The sequence below is a fragment of the Sphaerodactylus townsendi genome, linkage group LG08 (genome assembly GCF_021028975.2).
Source record: "Sphaerodactylus townsendi isolate TG3544 linkage group LG08, MPM_Stown_v2.3, whole genome shotgun sequence".
Taxonomy (NCBI): Eukaryota; Metazoa; Chordata; class Lepidosauria; order Squamata; family Sphaerodactylidae; genus Sphaerodactylus; species Sphaerodactylus townsendi.
In genome coordinates this window covers 65499150-65523520 of record NC_059432.1, presented here as the reverse complement: position 1 = coordinate 65523520, position 24371 = coordinate 65499150, and the positions used below count along the sequence as shown (strand labels likewise).

The 24371-nt window shown below is 43.1% G+C and overlaps 1 protein-coding gene across 1 annotated transcript in view; it reads left to right on the top strand.

Moving 5' to 3' along the window:
- The window catches only part of HPSE2 (heparanase 2 (inactive)), a 145257-nt gene that overhangs the window by 17012 nt on the left and 103874 nt on the right, over positions 1-24371 (top strand). Inside the window, exon 3 of the mRNA XM_048506482.1 lies at positions 1798-1959. Coding sequence (XP_048362439.1) covers positions 1798-1959 — 162 coding nt within the window. The remainder of the gene's footprint in view (positions 1-1797; positions 1960-24371) is intronic.

Genomic DNA, 24371 nt, shown 5'->3' with positions numbered 1-24371 from the left:
GAACAAAGTTTGTTTGGGAGCACGGTCACATACATGTTTAAAAGTATGTCAGATTTTTTAATATTACAAGTATGGTTGGCAGTATTAGGGCATGAGCCTGATCATTGCTTCTGTTGTTTCAGCAAAAAATGTATTTTAAGATGTAATTGTCCCCTAGGGACTCCGCCAGCCTCCGAGGGAGCCCTGGAGAATTACAGCTCTTCTTCAGACTGCTGAGATCCGTTCCCCTGAAGAAAATGGGTGTTTTGGAGAGAGGACTCTGTGGCAGCCCACTGAGGTCCCTCTGCTCCCCAAGCTCCATCCCAAATCTCAAGGAATTTCACAACCTGGAGCTGGCAACCTACACCCTTCCCCAACCAGAATGAGATTCTTGGGGATTTTACCTCCTGCATAAAGGGGCGCCCATCCCAAATATCAGGCAAATAGGAGAAAATGTTTTGATCCTAGAGGCAATTAAAAAGCTCACTTGCAGAACAGGCAAAGTGAAGGGGTGAACTTTTCTGCCTATTCCCAGGATCCTCAAGAAGGGTGGAGTGTATTCTGTCGCCTCACCAAAACCCTGATCTTATGCATTCTGTTTCTTTCAGCAGTTTTCTCCTACCTTGAGTGATTTCCCGTATTCTTGTCTAACTGGGAGAAATGATACTTAAAGTAAGGCATAGGATGGATCAGAATCTAGTCCCCCTCATCTACACATTTGTTTATATATAGAAACATGTCCCTATTTTCTGTTCACATGAATGTAAGGGGCTACCCCATAACCCATATTGTGCTAGTAGCAATATTAGTGGTAAGGGAATAGAGTTGCCGTCTAGGTTGGGAAATTCCTGGAGATTTGGGGGTGAAGCCTGGGGAGGGGAGCGGAGGGTTTAGAAAGAAGGGAACTTCATCCAGGAATTATACTAAAGAATTTATAACAGCCATTTTCTCCAGGGAAACTGTTTGGAGATCAGTTGTAATCTGGCAGATCTCCAGACCCCACCTGGAAATTGCCAACTGTAGGGGAGAGATTTATAGTGGGGGGAGTTGTGGATTAGACCTTTACATGAAATTTCAGATAGAAAGAGATCACAGACCCTTAATCAGTGGTTTTCTAGCATGCAGGGGTGGTCTGATTCTTCCTCTTATGGCATTGTACCCCACTGAAAACTCTCTCCTCCCCAGACTCCACTATCACCAGATTCTACTTTCAGATTCCCAGGAATTTCTCAACCTGGATTTTAGGACACCTTAACTGGGTGATTAAATAGAATTTAGGTTGCAAATAATGTCTAGTTTCATGCTAGAAACTCCCTGTCAAGTCTTTTTGGAGAAGTGTCCTGGGAGATTAAAATGCCATTAAATTTATGTACATTTATTCTCTTGCATAGACACAGACCTGTTTGACTGATGTTAACCTCAGAAGGGTATTTTTTTTGCAAATCATGGTAAACACTACTTTGGAAGACATACAGGTCCAGCAGTAGTAGGTTGCCAACCGAACATTTAACATTCCACAGTACACACTTGGTGTGTTATGTCAGGCTCGGCAGGTCACAAGTTGTGCAGGCCACATCTATGCTAAACTTTACACTAGAAGAAAAGCAAGAATGGAGAGTGAAAAGCATTGTTGTGGAAAGCTGGTAGAGATATGAGGTATTGCAAAAGATAAAATGAAAGAAGGTACAAACATGACAGGGACAGGTAGGGATAATAATCCTGCAGGTTACACCTGAAAGTTTTGGCTTCTTTGATGCTGGTGGAAGCTGAGTTTGCGTTGCCTACTTTTCTCTCTCTTATTGTTTCTTATTACCATAGACATCATTCGCAGTGATATTGCCTTGGATAAACAGAAAGGCTGCAAGATCGCCCAACACCCAGACATCATGTTAGAGTTACAGAGGGAAAAGGCAGCTCAGATGCACCTGGTTCTCCTCAAGGAGCAATTCTCTAATACATACACCAATCTCACGCTAACAGGTAAGGCTGCACCTTGAACCAAAAGATCAGTACTCCACTAAAACTCTGGTACAAAAAATGGTGTTTATTTTGTGATGGCAAGAGAGGCTATCAGTGCAAAACTACCTATCACATAGCTTTTAAAATCATGGCAGGGTCCCAAATATTCAGCACAAGGTCCATTGGAATGTGTCATAAATTAAAGTGTGACCTAGACTGAAACTCCTCATTTGATGTACAACTGGGGTGCTGCCAGTGTGTGAGAACAACAGAATGCAAATAATTGTGCATATCTTATATTGAACTAATGTTCGGTTCTGATGTAAATCAAATTACATAAGAGAGAAGAACTGAATTCTGTTTCTCCATGCTAGATGATTTCAAGATACACAAGGCTGGCTTTGGCTTTCTTTACCTGCCAATTTGTTGGTCTATGCACTAGCAAGTCTTGTTCTATGATTATGATCTTGTTAGCATAGGAAGTGGATAATAGCTGCTCTATGAAGGGTGTGTATTCTTGCTAATCTAACAACATTGCTTTATGGATGATTATTCCACCTTCCTGACTGTCAGGTTTCAGCTGAGGCCGGAGAGCTCAGATATCTTTTAACTGAAAGATGTCGCTCCTAGTAAAGACTCGTCCCTCATTTCATGCTTCTTAGATCTAAGCAAGGGGCGGCATTTTCCCTATTGCCATTCAGTTCTCTAGGCAGTGGCCTAGGGATCAGAGAAATATTTTGTCTCTTGACCCACCTCCTTCACATTAAAGTAGAGAGGTGCATTAAGAGCGAATTTCTTTCCCCTTTAAATAAAACTGTGGATCTTTTTAAACACATGGTGATTAAAATATTACAGAGCTGCCGGGAGACAGATAAAATAGTTATCTAGGTGGTCCCTTTAAAAATTCTGATTTGGCACCTCTGACTTAAGTCTTCATGAGATGTTCACAGCTCTTTACTTTGGAGACAGCTACCATTGCATTTCTGGAGGAGGGTTAGCAGAAGCCTAGCAGGGTTAGCAGAAGCCTAGCAGAAGCTCTCTGTAGACTTTTATATGGGTCTTTGCTGCATGTGAGATGCAGATTTTTGTAGCACCAAAGTGCATGTTCTTAAAAAACTTCTTTCCCTTCTCTCTTCTCACATTGGCCTCAGCAGAAGGGATGGAGCATTTACTAAATTTGGTGTTCTTGAAGCCAAAGCAGCACATGCACTTTGGGTGAACCCAGTAAATATTAAAGAGCAAATATAAAAGAGATAATGGCCCAGATGGAGTTGAGTGGCTGTTACTATTATGGGTGTTGTTTGAATTATCCATGAAATGGGTCCTGAAATGACTGACAGTCTGTGAGGTAAATGGGAGAGCTGCATGAATCTCGTAAATTGCTTATGTTTTGTCTGGCCAGTGAGAGAACTGAAAGGAAGGGTCCAGTCCTCCCACCTCTGGCCAGTGGGTGGCAGTGAAAATCCCCACCAAGAGGTAGTCGGGTTGTTGCCACAAATACTCAGAAGACACGCTGACGATAACATTCTCCCCAAGTTTCTTAGGCTTTAGTGATACAAATGTCCATTTTACCTTGATGACTAATGAAACCCCTCTTAGCAGGGTAGAGGTTTGTGGGGCAAGGTGCTGTCCTAGCCTCTTGAAAAAGAGACCTAGCTGTGGGGAATTGAGCCTGGCTGATGTTTGATCAGGATCCCTTCAAGGATTTTTCATTCTTGGTAACATAATCTCCTTAGCTGTTTATTCCCACTTGAACTCTTGGAATCTTCCCTGATAACTTGCTTACTCTCCATTAAACAAAATCCGCCCTCCAAGGGAAGGTTCTTTCTCTCCTGCACCGTTCTGCAGTGCTGTTTCAAAGAGGCCTGGAGTGTTGCTTGCATTTTTGCCAGGGACCTGCTGCCTGTGGGGCATCTGGTTATCATGGTTCTTGGCCTTTTAAAGTGTGTTTATGGGAGGGAAGATGGAGGATTTCAGCTTCAGGTGATTTTCTGAAGCAGTGCCTATCTACAGCAGTAAGCCCTATGGATAGCCTTCCAGTCTCCCTGGATGGGACTGACACAGCCTGATAATTGTTAGGAAGTTTAATCTCTGATTCCATAAATGTAGCTTGGCTCTGAGTTCCCTGAGGGCAGAACATAATATTTACTGGGAAGTAGACAAAGCCATGTAAATATTTCTCTTTGCTCTGATGGATTCTGTCTTTTGGGATTGCATGAAAGAGATGAGCTGTATGGAGCTGGGCAGTAACTACACCTGCACTCTCAAAATGTAAGTGCAAAAGCTTTTAGGAAAAAGATGCATCAGACAGGCTTGAATGGAAGAGCAGGGGAGAGCTGAACAGCCTGGGCCATGAGTGGAACTTCACAGTGGCATGTGGCACCATTATTAAGACTTGCAGAGCTCCCAGTGAGCATTAGACCCACAACTTCCCTTTTCCAAACGACAACCCTAGTCAAAAAGGTCTAGCTTCTCTATCCTCGTTCAATTTTAATTTTTTTATTTAGCATTTTTCATATGGCTGAACAAGATTATGGGAGGTGGTATCAAAGCTGTACAAGGACAGTGCTGCTGCTTTTGTTAGACCCTGATTTGAAATCTGATTGACAATCACCCCACTCTATGTTGTGAATTCCCAGGACATTATACCTGGCAATGGACATCTGGCTGCTGATCCATCTTGTGATCTCTCAGCACTTGATGTGAAATGCCACCCTCTACCTCCTCACACACTGACAATGGGTGATTCGGCTGAGCGACAGAGTGTTTATTTATGTATTGGTTGTTTTGTGGCTCAAGCTGCTTTACAGTTCCAAGTCTGAAAACATACTAAGTACATACTAAGAAACCGTCTTCCAAAGTACCTGCAATTGATACCCCATTATATATCTTATTGAATAAAATTTAGCAATTATTGTGTGGTGACCATGTACCATCTGCTTTGAACTTGCCCCCAGCCCTTTGTAAGGCTCCATAACAACAACAACAGTAATTTAAATAGCATCTCACTGAGTTCTACAAGTTTCACTCTAATTCAGTCATTCTATTAACGTCATCTTTTTCTCTTAAATAACCAAAGAAGGAATACCATACATGGCTGTGATTGAACCAAAAGTATTTGCATTTGACTTACCTGCCCAAGACTTTCCTGGCTCCAACAATTACTCTGTTTTGAGGGGTTTATGATGATGAAGATGAAGATGATGATGATGTTTCAAGACTCTGATACTACTCTGATACTGGAGTAGTATCAGATAGGACTACTGGTGGACTACTACTGGATAGGACTACTGAGAGTACTATATCCTTTAGCAGCTATCTGTCTTCAGTTCTATGGACTAATTCTGCATACATTCACATTTTGGGGTATGCCTACTTGTTAATGTTGAATCTTTAGATGACCAAGGAAACTCCCATGGCTTCCTTTCCTTTCCCTTTCTTTTAAGTTCTTGTATGAAAGTGTAGGAGCTAGAATGGTATAGTTGTTAAGGTGTCAGATAGTCACCCTGGAAATCCAGGTTCAAATCCTCACTTGCACCATGGAAGCTTGCTGGGTGACCCTGGGCCAGTCACATATTCTCAGCTCTGACCCTGGATAGTGTTTGGATGGAAGACCTCCAAAGAATACCAGGGTTGTTATGCAGAGGCAGGCACTGGCAAACCACCTCTGAAAGTCTCATGCCTTGAAAACTGTATTGGTGTTGCCATAAGTCAGCTGTGAATTGTCTCCATAAGGCACTTGTGACTTAATGGCAAAAAATGTAGAGTCTCACAGAGTCACAGGGCTCTGTGGAGACCCTGTAGACCTATGGTGCTTAATCTTTTTTGGTCACAGATCCATTTGAGAACTGCTGAAAACTACTGATCCCCTTCCCAGAAAATGCACACACACACACACACACACACACACACACACACACACTTTTGCATACAATTAATTTTATTAGATTGGAAATTTATTTATTTCACATGTAGAAGACAGAAACATCACAGTGAGCCAGTGAAGTCCTGCATGGGGCTTTCCAAACAACTGAGATAAGAACAACATGGTGTCCTGGATGTGAACCAGATTGCTTGCTAGCTTTATCGATATGGACGACTTTTCAATAGGTTAATCTGAACATGAGCATGAACACTATGAACATATCTTAACCCAAAGGACTAAAATTGTGGGGTTGGAAGAAATCAACATCTGTTAAGGCTGGTTCTGCCATTGCAGAGCAGGACCTTACTGTCATAACTGACCCATGACATTTGGACCACAGTCAAGAGCAGTGCAATAAATTGTTTCCTATGAGAAAGTAACAGAACAAGCAAATCCTACCAAGTTACTGCCTGGTAGGGCCCAGGGAGTAACTCCTTTCTAGCTTCAACTATAGCAGTCAATTAGGCCCAGAGAATGAACACTAAACCATGTCCCCTACATGGGCACAAGCCTGAAATATCCATGTTACTATCTAAGGTTCTTGCAATCACTAATGCCCCATTGTGCTTCGCTTGGGGCATTCCAAACAGCCGGATTAAGAACAACATGGTGTCCTGGATCTGAAAAGTATTTAAAAGAAACAAAAAACAAATTTCCTAGCGAGACCAAAATTCAGCAGTTTTGGAATCAGTTACTGCTACTTTGGAAATATACAATCTTTTCTTTGCATGGTTACCATTGTCCCTTCTCCTGCTTTCCACAAGGTCTGTCACCTTTCCCTACAAAGATGTATTTACTAGGACTGAGAGTTTTAATCATACCATTAATCAGCTTTAGCTGACTAATTTTTTGGGTGTGTGTGTGTGTTAATTTGTGCAACTGCAAGTTAAGAATATCCTTGATTGTTTTTGAGGCTGTTTTTCCTAGTATGTAATGGGAATGTAAGCGATAATTATTAGAGGCCTTCTCTATACTACAGAATAATAAGCAAAGTATTGTCAAAGGACAATCTTAACATGCTTCAGTATCTCAAAGAAGCACCTGTGCCTCCAAGGAATAATGTAAACATTTATGTAAAGAAAATCCATTTGTTGATTAATTTGTAAAAAAGATAATGTGTTAACATGTGTTAATTGATCACTGTCCCTCACATTTATCCTGTTTTGGAACCTAGGCTGTAGCTGTGAAATGCTCCCGCCGCTCATGGCTCTCGGCCCCGTGTGTGCAGACATCCGGCTCTCTGCCTGCTTTGGAAGCCTCATGCTGATTTAACTAATCGCTTCCTTGAAAAGGGTGAAATGAACATTTCACTGCTGTCTTGAAGGCAAGAACCTAGTGGCCCCTGCAGTGCTTCTGTTAGGGCTGCCCAGAGGAGGAATTTACAGCCAGAAAGGACATGACCTGACTGCAGGCTCATTAATGGCAGCCAGATGTGCTGGGGCTGCCATGATCACATCCTGCAACAAATAGCCCCTGATGTGGGGAGTGCATTACTGGGTGAGTTGGCTAGGCAAACATTGCTGAACTGCTGGGGTTGGGACTGACATGTGCCCTGCAAAGCCCTTACTTATCTTCCGTACTCGGTCTCATCTCAACTATTTCGTAGTCTCACTATCTTCTGAAAGGCTTGGCAAAAGAACTTCGGTACCCGAAGAGCTCTCTTCCTTGCTTGCAGTTTGGTCCAGCCCCAAGTGCTGCTCTTCCTTGAAGTTCTTGGGATAGAGGATGGAGGTTAGCCTGTCTTTTCACTAGTAGCAATATAGTTGCATATCCCAGCAATGTCAGTTCTGCTGCTCCCTATGAGGAGTGAGGAGGAAAGTAGTATTTAAATAACAAATGGTAATAAGTGCAATATGCACCTTCCAGTTTCCTGTCCAAAGTTCTTTCAGTGAACTGGCACATTGATAGGGTGTAGGGCCAGCTGGAGAGCTAAGTTCTTGGATGGGTCTAGATCTTTTAATCTCACTGGTAAGGCATAATGTAACCACTTTATACGCACATATTCAAGGAAAAGTGTGAGCATCATCAATCACCTACTTATAAGAAAGAACAGAGAAAGAGCAATGAAAAGGAATCTCAGCTAGTGGAATATTTTGATTGGTTATATATCATGGAACATCTCCAAGTTTCAGGATGTATATGGGAAACAGTTTGCTTGAGATATGTAACTGATTTACACACATACGTTTGGTATGGCTAGTGGACAATATAAAATGTTTTGTTTTCCGTTTTTAGTTTGAAAGAAACTGTGAATGTGCCTCATAATATAAAATGTATCTCATGTTTTATTAGTTTGAATCAGGGATGCCAGACATGTCATGTCAATGGTGTTTGACAGTCATACTTATACTGTATTCAGCAGTGACAATCAGATGTGAGATGATTTCTGGGTCTGTTCAGGTTGGCACTGAATGACTTTGAGCAGGTTTGCATTAAGGTTTTATAAAACAGTCCATCTGTGAAAATAGTGCTGATCCAAATAGGTTGGTAGCTATTAATGTTACTATTTAGACAAACAGTTGGCTATAGCTTAAAAACCCCCACAGCATTTATTTATGACTGGTATATATGATTTGGTTTGAGACTGATTTAGCTGTCTATTTAAACAGTTGCCTGTTTAGCAGGCCTGCAGCACAGCAAGGAGATGGGGAATACAACTCAATTGGGCTGCATGAGAACATCATGCATGCCCAAAATACTGTATAGGTGGACCACCTTGCTAAATAACCAAGAAAGATTGATGAACTGTCAAATGGTATGTGGAAAAATAGACTGATGAGCAGAACATGAACTAAACTGGTAGAAATGTTTGAGAGCCCCTAGTTCTAATTCACATCCAGCAGTGGTGCATCCACTTGAGTATATATAGCTCATCCATTGCTTATTAGATGTCTCTTGCTATTGGACTGCATTTCTTTATATTGTGCAATCCACCTTGGTTTCAGTGAGAAAGGTGGGATATAAATAAGACAAATAAATAAATTTCCTTGGTGATTCCAAGGAAAATCTGTGCTCTCTACCATGCAAAGTATTGTCTTTGCATTGATATTGTGCAATGTGAAAGTTCCCTCTGTGGTGATTAGTCTGGAATGGCTCATGCAGATAAGCTACAATCAATAAATTAAGAACATGCATTTGCAAACCAGACCCAGGGATTATATAGGATTCCACATTTAACCTAGATAGAACAACACTTCTATTTAAAATTGCTACCTACTGTTCTCAATTCAGAGTCCATATACAACCCATTCACAGTTAACTGTGTGTGCATGGCATCTAATGGTGAAAAGCCCTTTTGGGATCTCTGTAGTGGTCTTGCACTTCTCTCTTGGTCTTTCGGCTTCTTTCTTTTTTTTAATCCCCTCCCCCTTTACTCTCTGCCTCCTTATCTTTATGACACTGGCTTTCCCACCTTGATGTCATGGAGTGGTATTTCAAGTAAAAACTCTCACAACACATCTGGCTATCATTGATGCCTGGAGATTAAAATCTGAATTCCAGAGTTCACGCACAACTTTATTAAATGAACATGTTGTATGTGGACTATGGACTTTTGAATGCCACCTTGTTTGTGGTGATCATTTAGGCATTTTCTGGATGGACATAATATCCTGGGGGAAAACCGGGATCATACATACTGGGATGTTTCTATCTCGGTTTCTTCGTCTGCATGGCAGACTGTCAGCACATTCAGGCTGGGAGGAAGAACTCCAGGTGATTATGCATGGCTACAGTTCAGTTTCATTTTCCTTACCAATGTTGCCACGCATGCGCAAACTGTCCCTTTTTTGGCGTTCTGATAGGCTGCAGGCGGCAAGGCAGGAAAAATAAAACGGTTCATCTCTCATGGTGTTTGCATGGGAGTGAGAGTGACACTTTTAAAAAAGAGAACCGCCAATTGACCATTTTTTGAAATAAGGGAAATCTTGTGGGGCGGGTCCGAGTTAGACCCGGAAGCCATGCGGACATTATGGCCGAATCGGGATGTTTCACTTCCTTATCCCAGAAAACGCCTTAGACACTTTTATTGAAATCTTTTGATGGAAAAAATAGAGTGGACCTTTGATGCTTGTGTGATAATATATGCATTTTGTTGTTGGGCTTTCCCCAAACCATAATATGAAAAATCTTATGATATATTTCAAAATAATGGACTTATAGGAGTGTCTCAGAAGCGATTGACAGAGATGTGAATAGGTGAGCAGGACAGTGAGGAGAGTTTTGATGTGAAAGTTTGATTCACAAGAACGAACTGAATGAGGAGGGATGTACAAATGAAAAAGGGGAGGGAAGAAGGAGCTCAAGAAGCAGAACCAGTTCCTTCTGAGGTGGTAACAGGTTTATTTTATAGACTGGGGGGGGGGGGGCAGTGCTCAATTCAGCACATATTATCCAATCAGGTTCAGTCACCAAAAAAAGAATTTTAGGTAGCAGATTTGGGAAACATCTGTCTAAGGCCATGCAGAGCCAATATTCCTGGGTTTGGTGGATTACTAATCTGGCACATTATAAGGCATCTTAGCAGGTTCATGATGTTTGGTAACAGTGAAATGTTCTGTAGTAAAGTTCTCAGGGATGATGTATGACTGTAGTTTTCATCCCATGAGTTGGGATTCTCAGATGAGTTGCAGAGAGGTTCAAAGCTTGCTGGGTTGTGAACCCCTCTAGAGCTGCCATTTTTCTTACTGTTTTGGGAAAGACTTCTGATAGTGTGTATGCATAGAAAGCAAGAACACCACAACTCTTACTTCTTTTTGCATACACACTGAGAACCATTTCACATATTACAAAGCCTTTATGTCCCCCACAAGGCTGCCACAGGAACTTTTGCTCAGACAAGGGCTGCTACTTCTGTGCTCAGAACTTAATTTCCTGGTGTACCCAGGCCTGACCTGGAACAGGATTCCCATGCAGAGGGAAAAGGAATTTAAACCTCCACCCCCATGTTATTTCCCTGGTCTGAAATAGCCTAAGGAGCTACTATTTGCCCTGCTGTGGAAACAAAGGTGTTTTCCTCACAGGACAGGCTTGGTGTTTCCTCATTGTTGAGGTGACTCTTGATACAGTGCAGCTGCAGCCAGTGAAGGGGGGACTTCTATGTTGCCCTATATTTTTTTCTACCCCTGTCACCCAGCTATAATCCAAGCCACTGAGGCTTTTTCTTGTTTCTTTTAATCTGGCAATTAAATACCATTATAACAATCTGTATAGTAGATTCTCTGCATTCCTAAATTCCATTTTAATGACAAGTTTCTCATCCCATTTCTTGTGGAGGTATACCTTTCCCCTCGTATCTCCATAACAAAAGGGGCCTCATACTTATGAAAGCTGAGAATTCAGAGAACTTGATGCACTCTCAATTAGAGGCTTGAATGGCTGCTGCAGGAATGGGGCAGGGAAAATGGCTGCCTTGTGGATGTGACTGGGAAAAATTGAACTTTCCAGACTTTGCTGTGATATTTCCCTACACTTCAAAGAAAAACTGGGGGAAGACCATGGAAGCATATAAAGGTACCATGATTCTGTGAGGAAGTGGGAAAAACCTGCTTCTAAATAGCATTGATACTGGAGCTAAGCACCTGTGTGGAAAAAGAGTCTGGCTATCAGTGCATGTAGCCTAGGCTGACCAGGTGTCCCGCTTTTGGTGGGACAGTCCCGCCTTAAAACAATTTGTCCCGCGTCCTGTGAGTTTTTTCAAGTGTCCCGATTTTTGGAAAGCTGCCGCACTGCCTTCTGGGGTGCAAGGCAGTGCGGTAGCCTCCCGCGCACGCGGCCGCAGGAGCACTGCCTTCTGGGGCGCTGGGCGGGAAACGGGAGCACCCCAGAAGGCAGTGTGCTCCTGCAGCTGTGTGCGCGCATACGCGCGCGCAGCCACCGCCTACCTTCTCGTCCCGGTTTACGAAGGTGACCCTCTGGTCACTTTAATGTAGCCAGTAAGGCAAATGGCAGCTCCCCAGAGCTGTCATCTGAAAAACAGCAAGTGGGGGGAGGCTTAAGTTCTTTAGCTGGATAAGCCATGCTTCCATTCCAGATCGGGCCCATGCATACTTGATTTTTAAGTTCCAGACACAGAATTCCAAGCACACATCTGATCAGAATCCTTTGGCAGCCTCATAGGGGGTGCAAAGACTTTGTAATGACTGAAGTGGTCTTCAAACGAGCAGCAGGACAGCAAGACAAAGATTCAGGGTGGAGAGCTCTCGCCCTTCAATGATTCTGCACTCTGTTATGCCTCTTGGTGCTTGGCTTGTGTTTCCTATACCCAGTTTTGTTGGTCACAGCCAGTGAGATAATAACTCTGGCTCCCCCTTTTCTTGTCACATGATACTGAAACATGTATTTATTAAAATACATGCTGCAGTATCAACCCTATTAAGGGCTGGGTACCTGTTAAATAGTTGCATAAAAAGGAAAATGACACCAAATGCATTTTCCCTGTCACTGTTGTTTTGTTATGCGGAAAGTTGCGGGGTTGGATATTGGTCTGATTTCAAATGATAGAGCACCATGGTTGGATCATTATGCCCTGAAGGGTGTCTCAGCATACAGCCCTGTATAGATGACACACGAATTTATGTTCACCTGGGGATACTCATGGATCCAGTTGGCTTCCAGAAGGCTCTGCAGGATCCAAGGCCTGTGACTTGTTGGATGAGCGGGAGGAAGACTGGCATAGCTGTCTTTCAGAAGACATTGACAAGATTGCTCCCTGACATCCTCTCTGCCACTGTCCCAGATTAGTTCACTGGACAACACAGAACTACAAGGAATGAAATGGGCGCTGAGATGACTAGAGCGAGTTTGGCGAACTACTGACGAGGAGGAGGCAAGAACATCTTAGAGGTCGTTTATAAAAGCCTATGTGATGGCAGTGAAGGCCACTGAGAAGGAATTCTATACAGCCAGCATCACATCGCAAGCTCTCACCCATCACAATTATTTAAGGCAGTTTGGTCTTTGACAGCTCTTACACAGAGCTCTCCAAACACCATAATTTGGCTATTAGTTGTGAGGCATTGGCAAGCTACTTTGTGGATAAAATCTTGTCTCTCCACCAAGATCTGGATACACGTTTTGATGCAATTAGTGAACTGGAGGCCCCTTGGCCAGTGCTAGAATTTGGGGTACAGTTTTGCAGTGGCGTGCTCTTTTTTTCACAGCCAGGGACAAAGGGTGGTATTAGGGGAAAGGACATCGCCACAACACTCACTAGTATGTGGTGTCCCTCAAGGAGCAGTCCTCTTCATAATGCTGTTTAACATCTTTCTACACCACCTCATCCAGTTGGTCTGAGAGCATGAACTGGGTTATCATCCGTATGCCAATAACACCCAGTTATATCTGTTGATGGGTGGCTGGCTGGACACGTTGCCAGACATTTTGACCAGTTACTTGGAAGCTGTGGTGAAATGGCTGCAACAGAGCTAGCTGAAGTTGAATCGAGCAAAGCTGGAGGTCCTGTGGCTGGGTTGGATAGACTTGGGGAGGAATGGCTACCTACCAACTCTTGATGGGGTGCAATTACCATCTTCACTGATCATCAGGAGTTTGGGTGTGATACTGATGCCTCCTTTTCAGTGGAGGCTGAAGTCACACAGGTGGCCAAACTGGCATTTTTTTCATCTCTGCCTGGCGAGATTGCTGGCCCCCTACTTGTTACGCCCTGACCTAGTTACAGTGATCCTTGCAACAGTCACCTCCAGATTAGACTGTTGCAACTTGCTATGTGCTGGGCTGCCCTTGAGACTGACTTGAAAACTCCAACTGATGCAAAATGCAACAGCATGGCTCCTTACAGGAACCCCATAGCATGAGCACATACATCCAGTTCTCCATCAGCTGCACTGCCTACCAGTGGAGTACTGAGTCAAGTCCAAGGTTTTGGTTTTAATCTTTAAATCCCTAATCAGTCAGGGGCCATTGTGTCTGTGGGATTATCTCTCTCAATACACCCCCAAAATAGCATTACAGTCTATAAATAATGTAGGTTCCTAGCCTAAAAAGTGTTCAGCTGTCCTTGACCAGGGCCAGAGAATTTTCAGCTCTGGTCCCCACCTGGTAGAATGCTCAAATGAGACCAGGGCCTTATGGATTTGTTACAATTCTCCCGGGCCTGGAGACAGAACTGTTCCATCGGGCCTATGGTTAAGGACAGCAATGATAATTCCAACAGAGCTGGCCTTTCTGCCGTCTTTTCCTCCTGCCCTTAGTTTTACTTCCATGTCCTTCCCTTCCTCTCTCCTAGTTGTAGTTACGATTAGTGCCTAGATTACATGCCTAAACTGGTTGTATTTTAATCCATGTATCTTTGTAAGGCACCCTGAGCCCGCAAGGGAAAGGGTGGGCTAACCATTAAATAAAAATAAAAATAAAGTTGTTTGTGGTAAAATTTGTCTTGTAGTCCATGCTTGAGATTTAAATCTTGGCGTGGCAACCCTACTTTCTGAATGGTATCAGCAGTTGCTGAAAGCTGTGTGTAAAGGGCAAGGCTCTTAGCATATCAGCTATACCCTAATACCTGGGCAAACTTTGGAATTGTTATTGGAAGCAACTCTGGCTTTTGCTCAGCCACCAGTTGAAAACATGACTCTTTCAGCCTTGCTGTAAGCACATATACTAAGAGGTAAGTTTCAATGAACTTGGGGAGCCGTATTTCCCAGTAAATATGGTTAGGACTGTAGCTTGAGTCCTTATGGTAAGCTCAGTTCATAGACGGTTTCATACAGGGGGCACTCTTGGCCAATCTTAAGGTAAGACTTTATTACAGGGGAGGGAAAGCTGGCTGCTATGTAAAAACAGCATGCAATGCTGCCTGTAAGCTGCTGGAGTTCCTGAGACAAGGGGAGTAGGAAGGAATGCTGTGGTCATGGTGCTGATGGGGTCATTGCTCATTCTTTCATCCGTGCCTTGAGGGACACGTTCCTGATGACAGATCAATTCTTTATTGCTGGGATTCCTGTACAGTTTAGAAGGAAAAGCAAAATAAGAAGGAACAGTGGGTGAGTTTGCATCTGGGTTATCATTCAAGTGGCCACAAGGGTTTCTGTAATCAGTGGGGGCACTACCTGCTGCTAGAAACATGGTCTGACTCAAACACTACTTCATCCCCAACCACTTCTCCATCTGTCTGTGCCTTCATGAGCCACAGTTCTCCCTGCTGTTCTGATCTGGCTGATTAAAAAGAGAACCTGACTTATGGCCTAGTCAGGGGCCAAAGCCCATTTGATCTATTGCTGCACCATGAGTCTTAAAGAAAGGAGCATCAAGTGAACTGCCATCTTGAAAGGCCTTAGAAGTGCAACTCTCAGTGAGGAGAAGCTTCTAAGGCTTGGCTTTCAAATTTCTTACATCATTGCTGTAGAACTACAGCAAGGTGGGTGAAGGATAATCATTGGGTCATCACAAGGGCTTCAGTGAATTCTGCTCATTGGCACAGAGCATTGTGCACTGGGCCAGTGATCAGCAATCAGTGGGCTGGGCTCAGGAGTTTCTTCAGGCCATGTCTTTTTCCTGGGATGAATACCAAAATATAAGAGTGCGATTCTGCAGGTTTAGATTTTTACATGAATTCATTTTTGAGTTGTACCATCACAACTTTCATGACAAATTTGGAACTTCATAAAATAACATTGCCTAACAATGAACTGCATGTTCTGGTTGGCAATCTGTGTTGGACAGACAAATATTGACGTATACTGGAAAAGGAATAGATTTGAGCGGTGGATCACCTTTGCTGTTTCCAGCACTAGTGGGACACTATGTCAGGAACTGCACTTACTGGATTATTTGGAAGAAACAAGAAGGGAGAAGAAAACCCTTTTAAGAGGAAATGAGAGCCCACTGGCAAAAAAGCAAGATCAACAGCTTTGAAGGAGGAAGCTAAGGCAGATTCCAACAATCTTCCATTAAGTAATTAAGGGGCACTGGGGATGGATCCACTTGGGATGCTCAATCTCCTCTTTTCTTCTTTCAGCTGAGAGTTCCCTAGACCGGATCACCTGGGGAAGCTCCTTTAAGGAACTCCAGATGGTGTATTTGCAATGCTGCCTCCAGCTGTGGCCAATCACTCCAAACCAGCCAATCTGCCTTTCTGCTGGAGCCGGCGGCAGCAGCACTGCCCATTCGTCACGCTTCTCCAATTGCAGCGCTCTGGATAGCTTCTCTGGGCCTTGTCTGGCTCTTCCTCTCTTGTTTTATCATCCACTCCCTCCATGAGCTAATGTAGTAACATCTCTTCATTGGCTATAAATTCAGGGAAAACCATAGATAAAATATGGCTTTGCTAAGAAAGATTGGGAAACATCTGGTGTTTAGCCTGGAGATTCAGTCTTCACTTGTCTTGGATGACACTGTCACTGCTTGTGCACATGTAAAAGAAGGGAGAGAGTTGATAACTATATTCTTTGGAAGAAACAAAGAGCTGGGATAGGGAATGGAGCAGTGCAAAAAAGGTTTCATTGGATAGGCAAACCATCATATCGAATCCAACAGAGTAAACCTCTCCTGACAGTGGAAGAGAACAAGCTGGCTGTGGCTGGCTCAGGAGACTGGGTGGTCCAGGCTTTCCCATTCTCCTCAGTGACTGAACACTTTAATGAGTAGACAGCTGAACACTTTAATGAGTAGACCGCAATGGTGAGAGAGACCTATGAGAGATTTGAGCACCAATAGACCAGCAAAAGGTATTATAGTTCTCTTGGCAGAAGTCCAGAATAGAGACATATCATGAGATGATCACATGTGGCACTGGCATAAGTGTGGTAAAAGAGAGGTTGTCTTCATGGGCAAGAAGATGCTTGTTAGGTATCTGCAAAAGTACAGAATTTGCAGAAGGAATTCATCTCTTGCTTCTAATTCCCTGAACTGTGAACTGGCCTGTCTGATTCTGTCTGTCCTTTTACAACAATTGGTAAAGTGGGGATGTGAAGAAGAGTAGGAGGGGCTTGGAAGGAAGGAACAGAGTTTATCAATCACTAGCCAAATAACACACTTTCTGTCTCTCTGTGTGTGAATGGGGTATGTACTGATGCTCAGTCTTTCTTCTGGATTTTGTTTGTTGTTCAAAACAAGTGTCAGAATCCTTTGGTTTGAGAGAGAGAAAGAGAGAGAGCAGAAGCAAAAGACCTTTCTAAGCCTGTTCTAAAATGAAATCCACATGTGGTTTGGAACAAGAACTCTCTCTTTCCAGATGTTTGGGTTTGTTTTTACTGACAAGGAAATCAGCAAATGATACGCAGTGTTTCTTTGAGATTCTGCTCTGGCCTGGAGAGAATACTGCTGCCTCTCTATAGGTAAAGAAAGAATTTTATCAGCTCTCATGAGTAGCATCTGCTGCCAAGATTGGAAGTCTCCAACATTAAGGCCCACTCTGTGATAGAAGTATAAAGGATTTTTGAGAAGAGCAAAACAACTGAAGTAGCCAGAAAGGCATAAAAAGGGCCAGAACACAACTGTTTTCTATGGCAGAATACTTGGCCTAGACTGAATTTCTGCAAAGTGCCTGTAGATTCTAACCACTTTTGAGTGCCCTGTCAGTTAATCTTCTCAAATAAATATGTAACTTAAGGTTCGTCAACTATCCATTTTTTTCAACCCCAAATGTAGGGTTTCAGAATTGTACAGTTAATAAAACAAGCATTCAGTTGATTGCTTCCTAGTTTCTCCAGTGATCTAGTATTTCTAATTATGGTATGAAATGAGCTTTCATATCCTTGCCTAGAAAATGTCTTGGAAACTTCTCCAGTCTGCACCTATATCAAAAGAAGTACTCACATCTACATTTAATTGTAGCAAATGTATTCTGCCTACAACTGAAGCACCACCATAATTAACAGAGAAGCTAATTGTGATATCAAAAATGACACCTGTGAGATTTATGACAGCCATCCCTGACACTGAACCTTTTGAGACTCTGGTGCCAAGCCAGTGCTCTGAGAGCAACAATGAAACTGAGGAGATATGGAAACCACTCTGAAATTTCTAAAAGAGCAGAACAGAAAAGATATATCCCATGGCAAAGTGTTGGGATTTGCAAGTGTCTGTCACAGTTCAGACTATGAAGGGGTTAACTATGTGCATGCTAATTAGTTACTGAGGTCAGAGTTTTATGACCAGTTCATTGATTAAGCCAGTGATTCCCAACCAGGCTTCCATGGTACCCTGGGGTGCCGTGAGCATGTCCCAGGGGTACCGCGGCAATGCAACCAGCCCCCCTCACTTTTGCGGTGTCTTCCGCCAGTGCCAACAAGGACACAGAGCTGGCCCAGGGGGCAGGACCTGCCTCAAGGACAGCCACTTTCTGCCCCACAGTGCTTCCCTTCACCCTGGGAGGAGAAGGTGGTGGAGGGTGGGGGTGGCACTGGGAGGGGAAGGTGGGGGGGGGATGGCAGGGGTACTGTGAGATATGAAGAGTGAGGTCAAGGGTACCGTGACATCGAAAATGTTGGGAAACACTGGTTAAGCTATTGGTCAGCTAACCCCGGCATTGCTTATGTGAGACATGTCACGTAGTCAGAGGTTATAAAGTTAACTCTGTTTCTTTGTCTCAGTTCAGTTCAGTACAGTGACATGTTCTTTGCTACAACAAGATTCACCTTAAGAGGTGAATCTCTGCCTTGCTAGATAGGCACCATGTGAGATCACATGGTCCTAAGCAATGTAACCAAGTTAGTGATAGGATAGAAAGTTGTTCTCTGTTTTCTTCCATGTAAACCCTTCCCTTATTAGTAAGTAAACTCTTTTATATAATTACAGCAACTGCTCATGGTCTCTTATTCTGCACTCTGCTAAATATCAAGTTTAATAATCCAACACAAAGTCTATGTTGAAGATTTAAGCTTGGATCTTAAGATTAACTTCAGCTCCTGCTGCAGAATGTACTCTTCTGACACCAGGAACTTTTGTCCATGCAAGACCAGCATTTTCCAGGGAGCCAAAAAGCACACAGTGCCAGAGCAGAGCACTTCCATGGACAAATAGAAGCAAGATTTAGGATACAATGCTTGCCACCCAGGGTTTACACTTATTTACCTACTTTCCTGTTGACTTACGGATTCTCCTGTATCCATACTATGTTGATATAAGAGCTGGTACTTGAGCTTGGTAGTGATGTTTTCTTTCCCTATCTCTTGTTCTTCTTCCCTTTAGTGTTTGTATTATAACCTGCTTGATTGTAGTGACAGGAAAGGAGGAATCTAAATAATACAATCCCCAAGGAACATACATAGAAGAATTTGTACTGAAATTGTTAAAGCTGCTAACCTTCAGTGCTCAAAAAGCTTCCCTAAGGAAGAACGGCTTGTGGGATAAAAAGGCTAACTGCAACCTGGCATGTGTTCAGGGATCACCCAGGAATGGCTGCAGCTGAACACTGCCACAATTTACTTCCTTTTAAGAGCATCTCCCCCCCAACCCCCACCCCCACCCCCACCCCCACCCCCACCCCATTGTCAGCCATTGTGGATGGAATTGTTAGATGAATTAATTGCATGATCACATTGAGGAGTGTTTGGTCTCGGTGTCCAACAGTTCATTTATGCTTGTCCTGGCTCTGAATTCCCAGGTTTAGAGGTTTAGCAGAGAAAAGATCTCCATTTGATGGAATGCCATGGACACAAGCTTTCAAAATGAGCCTCCTGAGTCATCTCGAAGGTGTCTGGCACCAGGACAAGTCATTAGTCAATCCTGAAATAATCATCAAGTAGAGAAACAGCTTATTTTATATACTGTTTCTTAGAGTTAAACATTTCCCCATATCCCAGCACTGATTGGAGCCTTGAGTCCTTTCCAAGTGTTCAACCTGTAAAGATATTTGAGAACCCCGGGACCAAGTAGCTTTCCAAAAAATGATAGATTTCTCTTGAATTTTCACAAATGGAAAACCACAACTCCCCCATAGCTGCAAAGAAGCAGCTGTCACACCAGGTATGCTGTATGAGAAAACACTTTTTGGAAAGCTTCTGGGACTTCCTATTATCTGAAAGTTTGTAGTCCTTTTAAAAGTTGTGAAGAAAATACTCCCTCCCCCTCTTTTTTAGGCACAGAGTTGCCTGGGATAATCAGCTGCACCTGTTTGGAAGCTGCTCTTCATGTTTTCCTCTCATTTACAAGTTGCACGTGTTTTTGTTAATTTTCCCCAGCAACTCTTCAGTGTCAGCAAGCTTACCCTGCAGTTCTGTGCAGCTAATTTGACCGCTGGTTTGATGATGCTATGATGCTGTGAATTGCAAAGCATTTGGGAAGGTAGACATTAGCTCCACGCTCTTGGAGTCTGCAGGCATGGATTTGAGCAAAGTTTGCTCTTGCTCCCACCCATACACAAGAGTCAAGGTTCAGGAGGCGGTGGGGTTAAAATTCTATCAGAATGCAGTTAACTGCTCTGTGTTTAAAATGTTGGTAATAGGATAATCTTCATCTGCTTTTATTGGCCAATTCACTGCCAAAAACGTGAGTTACTCTGTGCTGAAAAATGGTTCCTATTTATAGGAGAAAGCAGCTTGTGATATCTTAGGCTCAGTATGTTCCATTCCCCCAGATCCTGTTTCTGATCTGGGCTTAATAGTGTGTGACATGGCAGATAGGAACCTTATGGTGCAAGGCCCAGGCCTGGCTTTGGGCCTGTATACTTGATTCACCATTACTACCTAGTATAGAGAAAGCAGAGTCTGATTCTGGGTCCTTGAAGGATACTAAGGATATCATCCCTTTCCAAAACAAGGTTCTGACAGACCTTTTGCACATGCTTGGGAGACTGTCTTTGCTTCCAGTTGCTATAAACATCTCAGCTCAGGGAAGTTAAGCGCTCTGATGGTTCTAAAAGAGAGCCTGTAAATCTGAATTTGAGCCCAAAATTCTCCAAATCCTGAACTGATATCCATCTAAAGAACTTATTTGTTCTGTTTAGGTTATCACAGGTAGTTCTCCAGCCTATATTCTCTTCTCTTTGGCATCCTCAGTTTATGTGATGTCTTCCTTGGGGCAAAACTGCCATTTGCTAACCAGCTGCCCTCCATCTTCTACATAGCAATTATATGTCTTCTGGGCTGCTTCATATATTTCTTTTTTCAATATTGAAGTTCGAAAGAATGACATGTAGAGCAACCACTATATCCAGAAAGTGAGAATATTTCCCTTGGGTGCTATTCTCTGTTGCTGGCATTAATGTACCCAGTAAGGAATACTACATTTTTGTGCCCCTGCTAACTTGTCCAAGCATACTCTGTTGCTATCAGGGCTAATTTTAAGGCATTTTGCCACCACAAACAGATCTTGAACCATGAACTGGCCATGATTGCTACTGAGAGCCAGCATAGTGTAGTGGTGAAGAGTGGTGTACTCTAATCTGGTGAACTGGATTTGTTTCTCCACTCCTCAACACGAAACCTGCTGGGTGACCTTGGTCTAATAACAGTTCTCTCAGAACTCTCTCAGCCTCACCTACCTCACAAGGTGTCTGATGTGGGGAGAGGAAGGGAAGGAGTTTGTAAACTGCTTTGAGACTCCTTATGGCTGAGAGAAACGGGATATAAATCTAAACTATTATTATTATCATTATTATTATTGAGATACATTTACCCAAGATGCAAAGCATCTTGTGAACTCCAGGTTCTGAATTTTAGATTTACAGTAGGTAGCCTGAATGAGGTCGATTCCCCACTCACCATTAGATGCGTGTCAACACTTCAAATATCCCAGTTTCCTGCAGCACTACCCACTACACCAGTGCTGAAAGCACATTCGCCCCGTTTCTACCGCTCCTCCCACCCCTCGGCGCGCGTTATTTTAGAATCTGGAAGAAAGTAGACCTTTTGAAAGAATGCGCGCTGAATGTGCAGCGGTGGGGAATTGCGGGGGTGAATCTGGTTTCGTTTCTCCGGCTGTTGTGAGTGACGTGGAGCCTCTCAGCCAATCAGGGCGCAGTGGGCTGTGCGTGATGCGCACGCAGCCCTTTAAAAAAAACTTTAAAAAAACTTTTAACTGCAGAAATCCACGTGTATACATGAAGACGTGGGGCCGGCTTGGAATGATTTTTGCCTGTAAAAACAGTCTAAACCACCGCAACACCTTGTATCCATGTGGATATGAGGAGACAAAGCAAAACGAAGACGGGGCATTGCTGTAAATGCCTGTTTCCCTGCTTGTTCTTCTGTGCATGCTCGCACAGACGTTGATTCGATGGGTACAGAATTTTTAAAAATCCCAGCACAACACTGCAGCCAATCAGAAAAGCCCCTGAGCGGATCGCGCAGCAGATCTGCGACCAGTGGGCAATTCTGCCTGGCTGCTGCATCGCCTGCAGCAGGGATCGTTTCGTGGCCACAAGCTGCAGTGGGGACCGTGACAGCGCGCTCAAAAGGTCCCAATTCAAACCAAACCGGCTTGTATCTAGTTTGATTTTTGAAGTGGGGAATCGACCTGTAAATAAGTGGGGGAAAGCACCTTTGCCTGTTTTCAGTGCTTACGTAGATTGTACACCTGATTTAAGGGAATATACACAATCTGGGCACTGACCCACATAAATGATTATAATGGACCTTTGACAAAGTGGCAAGGTGTCTCTACAAGTTTGGAAGGATCACTGAGACTTTAGATAAAGTTAAACCAGAAACAATAACACAAATATTGAAGAATTAGAGCTTATCTCCAGACTAGTTCCCCTGGAGACCAGTTCCCCTGGAGAAAATACCTGCTTCAGAGGGTGGACTCTGCCTCAAGTCCTGGAAAGAGCAAATATTCATCATGACTAGTAGCTATTGATAGCCCAGTCATCCATGAATTTGTCTATGAATCCTTCATTTCTAGGCAGGAAAAATTCTAGCACTGCACTTAATTTATTACACCATTCACACATACTTCCTACTTGGAGATTAATACCTGAATTGGAAACTGCCATCGTTTTCTGTTGCGGCAAAGTTGCGCTTGTCCAGATGTCCTGTTCTGCTTCTATTCTGCAGCCTCCAAAGTGATCCTAGTTCCTTGAAGACCTAACAGGTATTTTCGTATGGGTCATGAAAGCAGTCTGAAGATGTAGGTGTTGACACATATAGACCCAAGGCAGAAGAAATGCTGTTTTCCCAGGATTCTTTCCTTCCCCAATACCCTTACTATGGAGGCAAAGCTGATTATCTTCTGCATGTTTTCCAATTGAACTCTACCTCACCAGGGAGTGTTGTCCCATTGCCAGGGGTAGCTTTACTCTGTCTGCAGGAAGTCTGTACTACTCGTTCCTGTTACTCACTTAGATGTATAAGCCTAATTCCTTTATTACTTATCTGAAAAGACTTTACTCTCTTTGCACATGAAAATGCACTTTAACAATTTTATTCTTGGTTCTGCTCCACATCAAAGATCAAGAAGCATCACCTACTTTTTGGATAAGTATGTCCCCTTTCTTTCTTAAATATCATACATCTGTCACAGGATCCCAGCCACTATCGTGAGCAGATCACAACCACTTTATCTCTGCAGGTTTTTCCATGTACTTCCCTTAGCACATTCACATTTTATAAACCCCCTTGTATTCCAAAATGTCTCCTTTGCTCATATTTCCATCTTCTTTCCTGATCTATCTCCCAATATAGACAGCAACAGTGTTAACACAGTAGAATGTGCCGAAAGCTTGATCCAGGATCTTAGACATTTTTCAAACATTACACTTTATGGAAATATTTTTTCTGTGAGAAACAGAAATGAAACAGCTGTCTCTCGATTTTGCTAGGCTTCTCTTATGCAGACTCCCTCTGAATTCGTAGTGTAAGAGCAAGTGGCCAGTGCCCACCTTTGTGGTTCTAGTCATGTATACCAAACATTAGTGTTTACATAAGGGTGGACTCTGTGGTTGCAATTAAACCAGCAGCACAGAGATTAAACCAGCAGCACATTTAGGCACTTTACTTCAACAAACATTAGTGCTACATCCCAGGCAAAAAAGGCATTATTCTTAGCTTCATTTGTGAAAATAAAAATCCCTTAAGAATCTGAAAGGCATAGTCTAGTTGGATGAGAAGCCTGCTGCATGGACCTGGAAAATTACTTTTGCATTAACATGAGCTTGAACTTACCAGCGTTGTTGCTGTCTTTCTCTGAGCCAAGGTTTTTGACCCTTCCTGCTAATCTGTTAAACTGCATAGACGTGCGAATACAGGATGAGGTACTTGGACAACAGCTAAAATTAATGTACAGAACTATTTATATGACTGTCCATCAGAATGGTCTTTGTTTCTATTCTCTTACAAGCTCAAATCTAAACTTGCCCAGTAACTGTCACCCTGTAACTGCCCTCTTGCAACTGCCATCCTTAATGCAAGCATTCCATTTTCTCAAGAAACATAGGCTCATTCCGCACATGCAGAATAATGCACTTTCAAACTGCTTTCAGTGCTCTTTGAAGCTGTGCGGAATAGCAAAATCCACTTGCAAACAGTTGTGAAAGTGGTTTGAAAATGCATTATTTTGCCTGTGTGGAAGGGGCCACAGAAGAGACACAGTGCCGTCCTCTGTAGGTAATAAA